A 13,338-nucleotide genomic window follows, 5' to 3' on the forward strand; every position below is an offset into this window, starting at 1 on the left:
AAAAACTATATTCAAAGTAATAAGAAAATAATTTTGACTGTGTTTCTTAAGAAATTCCTAGTTATACAGCTGAGCTGTGCAGATCTGTTCTAGGACATGTTTACTAAGCATCCACTAAGTGTATGTTACTACATTGAACCCTGAAAGGAATACGATGAAGGGTACAACATGGTCACTCTCTTTAAGTAGCTCATAATCTCACAGAACGCCTGGATGGCTCAGTCAGTTGAGCACCAGACTTTGGCTCGGGTCATGATCTCAGGGTTTGTTGAGTTCAGCCCCACACCAGGTTCGCTGCTGTTATCGCAGAGCCAGCTTTTGATCCTCCCTCTCCCTCTCTCTCTGCCTCTCCCCAGCTTGTGCATGGGCATGTGCTATCTCTCTCTCAAAAATAAAAATAAACATGAAAAACAAGTAGCTCGTGATGTCATCAGGGAGGTGAGATAACACCTGCCATTAATGATAAAATGTGAAAATGTGAAAACTGTAATGAGATACATAAGCAGGCTTGGCCCTGTGAACAATTCTGTACACCAAAACACTGCTTGGAACATAGCTCAGATATTTAGCAAACATGTCCTGAGCATCTACTTGTGTCAGACACTGCACCGCACTAGAAATAAAAACATGAAACAAGCCAGGATCCTGCCCCCTTAAGAAGTTCTCAGTCTTGTGAAATAAAGAATTAAATAATCAAAAAACATCCTAATCTATGCTAAACACAGGGTGACACAGGAGTACAAAGGAGTGCTACTTAACCCACTGGCTGTGGGTTGGTTAGGGAATATGCTGCCTGATGCAGATCCTGAGAATACGCATGAGTCTACCAGGTAAGAAGTGGCTAAAAAAGGAAAAGAAAAGTGGCAGAGGGGGAAAACTTACAGTGAAAGAAAAACGGTGAGGAAAAGCATGCTGATTAGGGGAGTGACTCCAGTATAAAGTTCAAGACGAGGAATGGTGGAAAAGAATGCAAAAAAGCAAAGGCGGGGCTAGGTTGCAGGGCCCACCCACGGAGAACAATGCACAGAATGCTAGCTTGTCTTCTGAAGAAAAAAACACATGAAAAACTATAGATACAGACTTAAAATTCAGGAAAGAGCTTACCAGAAGTGCTGAGCAACTGAGAAAATTGATAGGAAACTTCAAAATCAAAGCACCCAATCCATTTTCTGAAGTAGACAGCAGAAATCTGTAACAAGTGCTAATGACTACATCCAATAGCTACCCCTTTCACAGTATCTGAAAAACCAAAACCAAACCAAACGAAACCAGAAAAGAAACCAGAGACCAAATCTCATTTATTAGTATTTTGAAAAGCTTCGGTAGTCACAAATAAAATCCCAATACTTGAGAAAAATAATTCAAGAACCACAGAGTTGTACAGCCTGGGAGGCTAATCTGTGTTCTTATCCTGGCACAGCCACTTATTAGCTCTGTGACCTCACACAAATTACTTTCTTTTCTGTAAAACTCCGAGGTTGAATGAGTCTGTTCCCTAAGATCCATTTCTGCTTTAACATCGTATGATTCACTAGAAGAACTAAATCAAATCAAAGGCTGAAAAGAATTCTTCATTATTTAGCCCCTGCCCTAATTATCTGTAACCACTTCTCTCCCTGCTTCTATTACTTCAGCTCTATGCTACTTCACAATGAATGCCTTTTAATTCCTCACATGCATCATACTCACTCTTACCTCTGGATCCGTAGACACTGCTCCCCTGGTGCCCTTCCACCCCCACCACTGGCGTCATCCCTTCCTAAGAAAGGATCTCACCAAGTCCTACTCCTCCTTCAAGTGTCCACTACAGCAGTCCTTCCTCCTTCCCCACCTCCCAAGCTTACCTCAGACAATTCAGGTCACAACCTGTCAGTATCCTCGGGGAACCCTGTGTTTTCCCCATCACAGCCATTCTAAGCTTTCTTTTAGTTTCCTGTTTAACAGTGAGTCTTCTGCACTTGGCAGAGGTGGGTACTAAAAAGCCAGAATGGCGCTGCCCACATACTACTGCATCCCCAGTACCTAGCACAACGCCTGGTTTAAAAAAAAAAAGTGGCACTCAGTAGTTACTGGTGAAGAAACGAGTAACAGACTGAAGACTCACCTCTAACACAGCCAGGACGGTGTCAAGCTGATCCTCTCGGAGGGTGATATTGTTAGAAATTTTTCTCATGGTGTGTATGGACTGCAGACGTACTTCCTCAATTTCATCATTAAACATGTCGACCAGGAAATCAAGGCACTTCTCAGCAAAAGAGGGTGAAGATTGGGCCAGCATGCAGAGAGCCTCCACAGCAGCAATGCGGACCTCTATAGAAAAGGAGACAAATAAAACCGCACATCAGGTTAAGAGCCATGGGACGAGTCCAAGGATTCTTTCTCATTCAGGTTCGCCTTTCGCTTTCTACTCCTCTCACTTGACAAGCTCTCTGGAAGATCTCCTCCATGCCCACAGATTTGGCTACCGCCTTCACGGTGACCTAAGAACAAGGACTTTGGTGTCAGAGGGACTAAGGTTTAGATCCTGACTCTGGAGACATGTGATCAAGTCACACTTCTGTCTCCATTAAGTGAATTTCTTGAAAAGTAAAGTTCTTATTTAACTCAGTACTCCAACCACAGTACTCCACTCAGTACTTTTTTAAAAAAAACAGATTTTATATTACATTGGGATTAAAACAGACTAGGTATCATTTTCGCATTTTAGAAATAAGATTCAGCAAAGTGAATAAACTTGCCTTAAAGTGAGTAAGAACACAGATAAGACTAGTACCCAGGTCTGCTGATTCTAGACTAGCATCACACAGTGGCTAAGGATTCATGCTTTAGAATGAGAAAGATCTCACAGTGAATTGTGAAGAGTAATCCCTCCATTAACTTGGAGGGAGATCTTGAATAAGTAACTTCCAAATGCCTCATTTTTTCCCCCTTAACCAGATATAATACTCGTTTCCTTACAAAGTAGTTAGGAGAACTAAATGACATAATACAGGTAAAGCATATAGCACACTGCCTGGCATATATGTTAAAAGCTTAGTAGGTATCAGCTACAGCATAGGCATGGGTCTTATAAGCACTCTGAAAACAGAGGCATGTCTTCTCTTTGTATGCCCCAAACAGGTAACAGTGAAGCCACTAAATTCAGGAAGCCCCTCATTCATTCACTAGTAATGTTTCCTGAATGTGTACTACATGCCAGGCCCTGTGCTGGGACACAAAGATGAGAGATGAATAAGCTATAGACAATGCTCTCGAGATTTCCATACATGCTTCTTTTGTTCCTGGTCCCCACATGGTTCTGCCACGAAATGTACAGTTCCAAAAAAGGAAGAAAAATAAACCACTCAAATTGTGGTTAAAACTCACAAATATAATTTGTTTTTGTATAAGAAAGATTTTATAGACACTTTAAAAGCAGAGTTACTACATTAAAGGGAGACGACTCATATTGTTATTGGTAGTTATGATTCTTCCTTTCATCAGAAGGGAAGGATTTACTACACTTCATAATAAATGTAATTTAAACATGAAATTGCTAATAATTACAAAGAAAGCCAGAGATGGACCCAAATCTATTAACTGTGGGCTCTTCTGCCTAGGGCTTTACCCATTATGTCACACTAAATCACATGTAACTCTTACAAATCCACAAAGAGAATCACAGAGACTTCTGATCAGAGGGAGATAATTAGTAGAGGACCTGAGCTGATGCCAATTCCAAGCAAAAGCAAAGAAACTTGGTGTTTCACTTTGTATGCGTAATCTGGTAAGTTAAACTATTTCTACTAGGCTTTTTGGAATGCTGAAATGTATTACAGTCTTGGGACACCTGGGTGGCTAAGTCAGTTGAGCAACTGACACTTGATTTCTGCTCAGGTCATGATCCCAGAGCCATGGATCAAGCCCTGCACTGGGCTCCATGTTGAGTGTGGAGACTGCTTAAGACTGACTCTCTCTGACACACACACACACACACACACACACCACACACACACACACTCTCTCTCTCTCTCTCTCTCCCTCTCTCTCCCCCCTCTCCAGCGGAAGGAAGGAAGGAAAGGAAGGAAGGAAGGAAGGAAGGAAGGAAGGAAGGAAGGAAGGAAGGGAGGAAGGAAGGAAGGACATGTATGTATTACAGTCTATTTAAGGGTTCAGAGCAAAGGAATCAGCTATGCCAGAGGGGAGGAAAAAAAAAAAAAAAAAAAAAAAAAAGACTGATCCTTGGGTGCCTTAACATGTGTAATAAGATCCTGGCTTTGCTACTTATTAGCTTTGTGCTTAGTACTGAAGACACAAAGATGAACAAGAAAGAGAAGGTCTCCCAGGGCATACAGACAAGAATAGTTAATTGTATTACAAAGTGTTGTGTACAAAGTGATGAGTGGTACAATGAAAAGTAGAGGGAGTGTAAGAAAATACAGCAGAGGTATGTAGCCCACTCAATAGGATCAGAGGCAACTTTTTGAAACAAGTGACCTCTAAAACAATACCTAAGGGAGTTGCTAAGTCTAAAGAAAGGGAAAAAGCCTTTCTAAGTAGAGGAACCAGATTAACAAAGGCCCAAATGAGAGGCAGAACATGGAACTAGAGGAATCAAAATGTGTGTGATGTGGCGCCTGGGTGGCTCAGTCAATTAAGCGTCCGACTCTTGATCTTGGCTCAGGTCATGATCTCATGGTTTTAAGTTCAAGCCCCACATCGGACTCTGTATTGATAGTGCAAAGACTGCTTAGGATTCTCTCTCTTCCTCTCTCTCTCTCTGCCCCTCCCCCATTGTGAACATGCGTGTTCAATCTCTCTCTCTCTCTCTCTCTCTCTCTCTCTCTCTCAAATTAACTTAAATTTTCCTGTTTGAAAAAATTAAAAAAAAAAATAAAAATATGTGTGATACTAGAGTCCACAGCCAATGAAATAAGGCTTCATTTCATTCTCAGAAACATGTCCCTAATTTACCCCAATTTTATAAGTATGACAAAACTAGAAAAACTGTGGGTCGCCTGGGTGGCTGAGTTGGTTAAGGGTCTAACTTCTGCTCAGGTCATAATCTCACAGTTCAGATGGCCAACAGGCACATGAAAAGATGCTCAATGTCACTCCTCATCAAGGAAATACAAATCAAAACCACACTGAGATATCACCTCAGGCCAGTCAGAGTGGCTACAATGAACAAATTCAGGAGGCTACAGATGCTGGAGAGGATGTGGAAAAACGGGAACCCTCTTGCACTGTTGGTGGGAATGCAAACTGGTGCAGTGGAGGTTCCTCAAAAAATTAAAAATAGATCTACCCTATGAACCCAGCAATAGCACCACTAGGAATTTACCCAAGGGATACAAGAGTGCTGATGCATAGGGGCACTTGTACCCCAATGTTTATAGCAGTACTTTCAACAATAGCCAAATTATGGAAAGAGCCTAAATGTCCATCAACTGATGAATGGATAAAGAAATTGTGGTTTATATACACAATGGAATACTACGTGGCAATGAGAAAGAATGAAATATGGCCTTTTGTAGCAACGTGGATGGAACTGGAGAGCGTTATGCTAAGTGAAATAAGTCACACAGAGAAAGACAGATACCATATGTTTTCACTCTTATGTGGATCCTGAGAAACTTAACAGAAGACCACGGGGGAGGGGATGGGGGGAAAAAAAAGAAAGAGAGGGAGGGAGCCAAACCATAAGAGACTCTTAAAAACTGAGACTAAACTGAGGGTTGATGGGGGGTGGGAGGGAGGGGGAAAGTGGGTGATGGGCACTAAGGAGGGCACCAGTTGGGATGAGCACTGGGTGTTGTATGGAAACCAATTTCACAATAAACTTATTAGAAAATAATAATAATAATAATAATAATCTCACAGTTCAAGCCCTGCATCGCACTCCACTCTGGCAGTGTGAGTATGCTTGGGATCCTCTCTCTCTGCCTCTCTCCCACTCATGCTATCTCAAAATAAATAAAACTTCAAAAATTAACAAACAAACAGAAAGCTGCCATACCTGATACTCACTTTCCAAAGTTCCTTTAGTTAAACCTTACTGACAAACATGTAGAACTAAGTCACATAAACATTAATAGTGATGAAATTCAAATGTAAAACTAAACAAAGCAAAAACACGAGTAAAAACTAATAAATAAAATAGGCTCCAGTTACTTGTCTGAAGATAAAATGTGTATTAATAACTGGACTTCTCTCGAGGGAGAGAGGGGGGAGGGGGGAGGGGGAGGGGGAGGGGGAGGGGGAGGGGGGAGGGAAGGAGGGAGAGGGAGAGAGGGAGGGGAAGGAGGGGGAGGGGGAGGGGGAGGGGGAGGGGGAGGGAGAGGCAGAGAGAGGGAGAGGCAGAGAGAGGGAGAGGGAGAGGGAGGGGGAGGGGGAGGGGGAGGGGGAGGGGGAGGGGGAGGGAAGGAGGGAGGGGGAGGGAGGGAGCGGGAGAGGGAGAGAGAGGGAGAGGGAGAGGGAGAGGGAGAGAGAGGGAGAGGGAGAGGGAGAGAGAGGGAGAGGGAGAGGGAGAGGAGAGGGAGAGGGAGAGGGAGAGAGAGAGGGAGAGGGAGAGGGAGAGGGAGAGGGAGAGGGAGAGGGAGAGGGAGAGGGAGAGGGAGAGGGAGAGGGAGAGGGAGAGGGAGAGGGAGAGGGAGAGGGAGAGGGAGAGAAAGAGACCTACTATGTAAGTGTAATTCATGTATCAAGTTCACAGAGAACAAAAAAGCAGAGTTGCTTTTACCTAATTTCTATATACAGGCTTTCCATTAACCAAAAGTAGAGGGTTACCACAAAACCTTTCACAAGCTGAAATAACATAAAGCACATATCCCTCACTTTCCTAAAGTTAACTTTATGCCACCTCACTTTTACAAAAGACTTACATGAGTATGGTAAGGACTTTTTTCATGAAAACAAACTCCTCTTTGGATTTCTTTTGGTTAACGAAAACAGGTACTGATGTAGGTCTTTCATAAAAGCAAAGCAGTGTAATGCAAACTGTAGGAAAGTGGGGAAGGTACTAATACACCGAAACTTAATAGCAAACTAGATAAGGTAATCCAATTTGGGGGGGGGGGGTGGTATTTATTTTGAGAAAGAGAAAGAGTGTGGGGCAGAAGGAGGGACAGAGAGAAAGGGAAAGAGAGAGAATCCCAAGTAGGCTCTGCACTGTCATGCATGGAGCCCCATGTGGGGCTCGAACTCATGAACCGTGAGATCGTGACCTGAGCCAAAATCAAGAGTAAGAGGTTTAACCCACTGGGGCACCCAGGCGCCCCAAGATAATCCAATTCTTACATCTTCTAACAGAAAATTGTCTTTAAAAAGTAATTTTCTTGCCCTTCTAAGAAGTTCTATTCTGAGGTAATTTTTATAGGCATTTTAAAGACCTGAGTTCTAATCCTGATACAAATTTACTATAAAATTTGGACAATCAGTATTATCTCCCCTGGTCTGTTACTCTTACTAAAAATGAGAAGGTTGTAGTCAATCATCTCAAAGCAATGACATTTTTTTATGTGACATAGATAGCATCATATTATGGAAATTCTAAGAGCTTTGCAGAATTTCTATTAATGGCTAAGATAGCCAGATTTATCCTTCTGTCTGAAACAACTAAAAACAGAGATAAGAAAAAGAAACAACAGTATTCAATACACTGGAACATAAGATAAATAAAGGGTAGTGATCCCTAAGAGAAAGGAAATAAATGAGGTGAGCTCTAGAATTATACCCCTTTACTATCTGGGAAATTTCCAGATTCCAGGTCCCCCTGAGTTGAGAAGACAGAGCTGGGAGTCTGAAAAAGCCAATGTGGATAGAGTTCATAACACACAGAGCCTGGAGCCTGCTTCAGCTTCTGTGTGTGTGTGCCTCTCTCCCTCTGCCTCTGCCTCTCTCTCTCTCTCAAAAATGAATAAACGTTAAAAAAAATTTTTTTTAAAAGATATCACCTGAGTTCTGATCTGTAAAGAAACTATCTGAGGTCTGAGAAAGAACCAATAAACGGGACTAGAGGGAAAAATCTCCAAAACTCATAAATGGTCTACCACTATTTCAGAAGAGTCTGTTTGAGTTGGCAGAAAAATAAGCCCTAGACTAAATTCTGCCTCAGTCCCACTTAACAAAGCTTAAAAATAAGACACGAAATAACTGTATCCCAGAACAAAGCTCAAGAATATTTATAAGTAGGGACGTCTGGTGGCTCAGTAGATTAAGTGTCCAACTTCAGCTCAGGTCATGATCTTGCAGTCCATGGGTTCGAGCCCCATGTCAGGCTCTGTGCTTAGCAGAGCCTGGAGCCTGCTTTGGATTCTGTGTCTCCCTCTCTCTCTGCCCCTCCCCTGCTCACACTCCATCTCTCCCTATCTCTCAAAAATAAACATTAAAAATTTAAAAAAAAAGTATCTATTAAGAATATAACAATGTTCATTACCCAATAAAGTAAAATTCACAATGGCTGGCATCCAATTGAAAATTACTATGCATGCATAGAAGTAGGAAAATATAATTAATAAGGAGAAGAAAAATCAATCAACCAAACGAACAAAGAAATCACACAAATTGTAGAATTAGCAGACAAAAACATTAAGATAGTTATTGTAAATGTATTCTCTGTTGACAAAGTTAAAGAAAAGACCAAGCAGATTAAGAAGATATGTATGAGATACTTAACAAACTCAAATTCTTATTCTTATTATTTTTTTTTTTTCTGAGAAAGAGTATGCACAAGTTGGGGAGAGGGTCAGAGAGAGAATCTTAAACAGGTTCCACACTGAGCATGGAGCCCGATACGGGGCTCAATCCCACAACCCTGGGATCGTGACCTGAGTCAAAATCAAGAGTCAGACACTCAACTGACTGAGCCACCCAGACGCCCCTAAACAAAACCAAATTCTAATTGAACTTGTACAAATGAAAACTACAATGTCTGAGATGAAAAATACACTAGGTGGGATTAAAATCAGATTACACATTGCATAAGAAAAGATGAGTTAACTCCAAAACAAAGCAATAAATACCAAAATGAAATGAGAAAAAGACTAAAAGAAAACAGGAATGAATGGGGCACCTGAGTGGCTCAGTCGATTGAGTGTCTGATTCTTGATTTCAGCTCAGGTCATGACCCCAGCGTCATGGGATGGAGCTCTAAGGCAGGCTCCATGCTAAGCATATATCCTGGCTAAAATATTCTCATTCATTCTCTCTCTCTCTCTCTCTCTCTCTCTCTCTCTCCCCCTTTGCCCATCTCCCCTCCTCTCTCTCTAAAATAAAGAAAAAAAAATTAAATAAAAAAAATAGGAATGAAGCACCCGTGAGCTACAGGACAACCTCGGTAGTCTAATGTATGTGTAATTGGAGTCTCCAAAGGAACATGGGGCCAGAAAAGTTTATAAAGAAACAATGGGCCGAAGATTTTCCAAATTCAATGAATTCTATAAATCCACAGATCTAAGAAGCTCAACAAACTTCAAGCATAAGAAACATGAAAACTACACCAAGGCACAGTGTAATTAAATTGCTTAAAGCTAGTGATAAAGAAAAAAATCCTAAAAGCAGCTAGAAAAAGACACATCATATACAGAACAAATATAAAAAAAATGGCAGCAGAATGCAAACGAGAAAATGTGGAACATCTTTACAAGACTGATAAAAAAAAAAAAAAAAACCCATTAATCTAGAATTCAATTTCCAGTGAAATATCTTTCAAAAAGAAGATGAAAGAAAGTTTTCATTAGTCATAATAATAAAAGCTTTGAGGTCAGACATACCTGGGTTTAAATATTGCCTCTGGATGATCAAAAACAAGTTACTGTTATCAATATCAATGATATCAATTTTTACTACCAATTATTAAGTGCTTACTATAAACGGGTCATGTTCTGTGCCAAGTATTTTGTATATATATAACCTCATTGGATTTTCATAATTCAGAAACACTTATAATCAACCATGTCATATAGAAATGCTGGAATTTGAATCCAGATTGACTGAACCCAAAGTCCGTGCTCTTTACCACTGTATTACACCACCTGGGCCTCAATCTTCTGTTTTTAAAATTAAATAATAGTAGGTACTTCATAGAGTGACTATAAAGGCTAAAGGAGACAATACATGTATATTAACCAGTACGATGCCCAATACATAGCCATCACTCAGTAAATGGGTACCGTTATTATTACGCACTCATACTTACCATACATCTCATCTTCCAATCCATGAACAAAGGCTCCACAAGCTCCTGACTCAATCAAGTTCACAGCTCCTGTATCTATTTCCTCCTTGGGAGCATCATCTCCCCACTTTCTGCCGCTGGAAAACTCCCCTGAACTGTAAAGTTCCTTGGCACGTTCGTGTGCAGTGCGTTTTCTCTGTATAGGACAATGACAATTACCACTTGCAGGAGGTTCATGAGGGAACAGTAAGATGTACCTTGGGAACATGGGAAGGTAGGAAATAAGATTGCTCTCTGAGACTTAACATTTTCAAAAGAAAATAATAAATCAGAGCAAAGAACTGTAAATTCAACTTAAAGTAAGACTAAAAGTCACAGGTCTGTCACGGCTGATAGTATTCTTATTGAAGATAGCAAAAGAATGTGCTGATCAGACAGGTGGTTGTTCACCATGGCAACACAGGAAAAGGAAAACCAGAGAGGAAAATAATAGCAGTGTCCCTCCACACCATCCTGAGTAGATAATAACACTGACCCTAGAAAAGAATTTTTGTTTAGTCCCAATAGACGTAAGTCTGAATTTGGTAACACTGTGCTTTATTTGAGCAACACTGCACTTACCATACAACCTTCTAGTAAATTCCCTTTCTATATAGACTGCCTAAACAGGAATATACTGGCCAACTAAAGTAAATATCCAATTAAATTGAGTTATGTTTCTCAGCATGAATGAACTGTCATTCTGCTTTATGTATCAGCCTCTTATGAATCTTCCTGGTGTGAGTCCACATCCTTGTGGCTGATCATCTCAAAGGCACTGATGAAATATAGCACCTAAGCCTACAAGGATGTGGGTCAGATCAAGTTTACACTCTGTGATGTATCTTAGAAACCCTTGCATTACTCATCCTTCACCATTCACCATAAGCATGTTGTTTTTTATATTTCTATTCTAGTATACACAAGGAACACTTAATCAATCACCAACCTCAAATTAAGGCAATGACCTTCAGGAATCCACATGGTAATGTTTCATTAAGCATAGACAGAAACTCTCTAACCATTCCTAAGAATTTATCTTATGGAATGACTCAAAAGAAGACAAGATCTAATATGCATGAAGATGATATTCTTTATGTAATTTAAAATGGTAGAAAAATTGGGAGAATCTATATAACACAGGGTTAAAAAATTATGTCACATCAACTTAAGATATTATACAACAGTAAAAATGATAAGTATAAAGCTGACTCTCTGAAAAAAAAGCATATGATGTAGTGGTAAATGCAAAAAGTAGACTACAAAATTATCTGAATACAATGATTCAATGTTTACAACATGCATAAGAGCTGGAGAGAAAAGTACCAAAATGACAAGTCACTGTATTATAGCAGCGGGAATATGGGTAAGTTGCTTCCCTTTTCCTTCTATTTATCAAAGATTCTGTAATTCTTTATTATCACTTTTATAATTTACAAATTAAGATAATGATATATTAACTTGTACACAGTCCTGACAATTATGTCGGAGAACTAACACAGTCAAGGCATTCCATAAGAGGTACTGTTACTGTTTAGAGAAAGAATTTACTCACTTTTCCATGGAAACTCTGGAAAAGGAATCCTAACATATCCTACAGTCTCATAAAATAAGACCAGACCTTTGTAGTTTCTATATAAGACACAACTTGTGTAAAGTATTTCATTAAAATAATTTAAGATTTAATGAAGTAACTTGTAATTTGGTTCAAGTTATTAAGATTTTTAAACTAAAATGTAATCTAGTCACCCAACATTTACTTAACAAATATATGGGTTGCAAAACTAAACCAACACCACTCAGCATATAGCTACACTGATAATGGTTACAGAAACCCAATTTAAACAACAAAGATTTCAAGTTACCCTAAGATCTGACATAAGCTTCTTGTCAAGTGTCTGCTCCAAGAAATGAGAACTGACTTGTTCCATAGAGCCCTGTAAAAACAAAGAATCCAGAGCAAATTAAACAACTTTTAAGACCTGAATATTATCTTAAAATTCAAAGTTTGCAGCCAACTTAAATGCATAAAGATAACATTATTCTCGATAGCAAAGATGCTTATGAGTTCTGAATCATCAGCAAAATTAAAAAAAAAAACATTAGCAATAGCAGCAAGCAGCTAAACAGAGCTTACTATGTGTCACACACCATTTATAAATATATTAACTAATTTAGTCCCCCTATGAAGTAAATACTATTATTTGTCCCATTTTATATATGGGGGGAAAAGAAAAGTTAAAAAGAAAAAAGAAAAGAACGCACAAAAAGGTTAGGTGACACATTCAAAGTCACAGGTAATTTGCAGAGCTGGGCTATAAACCCAGGTTCCAGAATCCTTTGCCTTAACCACTACTCTCCACTATTTCTCCATTCCTTTTCATCCTATTCTTTCCATCATTTGTTCATTCACTCACTCATTCAATAAAGATATATTTACTGAACAACCATTTAACTATATGCCTCCAGTAACCAGGAAGAGCATACAAAAATAAGACATCAATTCTACACTCAATGATCTCACAGACTAGTGAGGGAAAATGGTAAGTAAAGAGATAACTGTATTATGTATAAAATGTTATAATACATATATAAAGGGTACTATGGGAAACTCAGAGAATAAGAAATACAGGGTGGAGGCAGGGAGAGATATATTTGGGGAACCAGTAATCACAAGTGCAAATGCATAAAGAGAGAATGCCATGAGGGAACCATCAAGTGAATGAAACACAGGATAGTGGTGCCAAAAATGAGGCAGGACAGCAAGGGAACAGATCATAAAAGGCCTCTCTCATATCCTTTTTTGTGTTTGTTATGGTGAGGGCTTTGCCATAATTATGAATAATAACTAGACAATCTTTTTTAAACAGTGAGCTCAAAATTATACAAAATATTTTACTTGTATTTAAAATTTTTATTTCTAATAATCCCCCAAATAGTGTAAATTATCCTTTTTTTTTTTTTTTTTTTTTAAAGTAATCACTCCGCCCAACGTGGGACTCAAACTCATGACCCCAAGACCAAAAGAGTTGCATGCTCTACTGACTGAGACAGCCAGGCACCTTGAAATATCCTCATTTTTTAGATGAGAAATTGAGGCTGAGAAATTTGGTAACTTGCTCATTTCAAATAAGGGTGAAACA

The 13,338-nt window shown here is 39.5% G+C and overlaps 1 protein-coding gene across 2 annotated transcripts in view; it reads right to left on the minus strand.

The window, feature by feature from the left end:
* The window catches only part of INTS4 (integrator complex subunit 4), a 117,872-nt gene that overhangs the window by 42,432 nt on the left and 62,102 nt on the right, over positions 1-13,338 (minus strand). For both annotated transcript variants that reach the window (XM_019449924.2, XM_019449925.2), the window contains 3 exons: positions 12,061-12,132; positions 10,178-10,352; positions 2,105-2,310 (listed from right to left, as the gene is read on the minus strand). In XM_019449924.2, the coding sequence (XP_019305469.1) occupies positions 2,105-2,310; positions 10,178-10,352; positions 12,061-12,132 (453 nt within the window). The remainder of the gene's footprint in view (positions 1-2,104; positions 2,311-10,177; positions 10,353-12,060; positions 12,133-13,338) is intronic.

Source organism: Panthera pardus, unplaced genomic scaffold (genome assembly GCF_024362965.1).
Source record: "Panthera pardus isolate Hobbes unplaced genomic scaffold, ASM2436296v1 HiC_scaffold_12, whole genome shotgun sequence".
Classification (NCBI taxonomy): domain Eukaryota; kingdom Metazoa; phylum Chordata; class Mammalia; order Carnivora; family Felidae; genus Panthera; species Panthera pardus.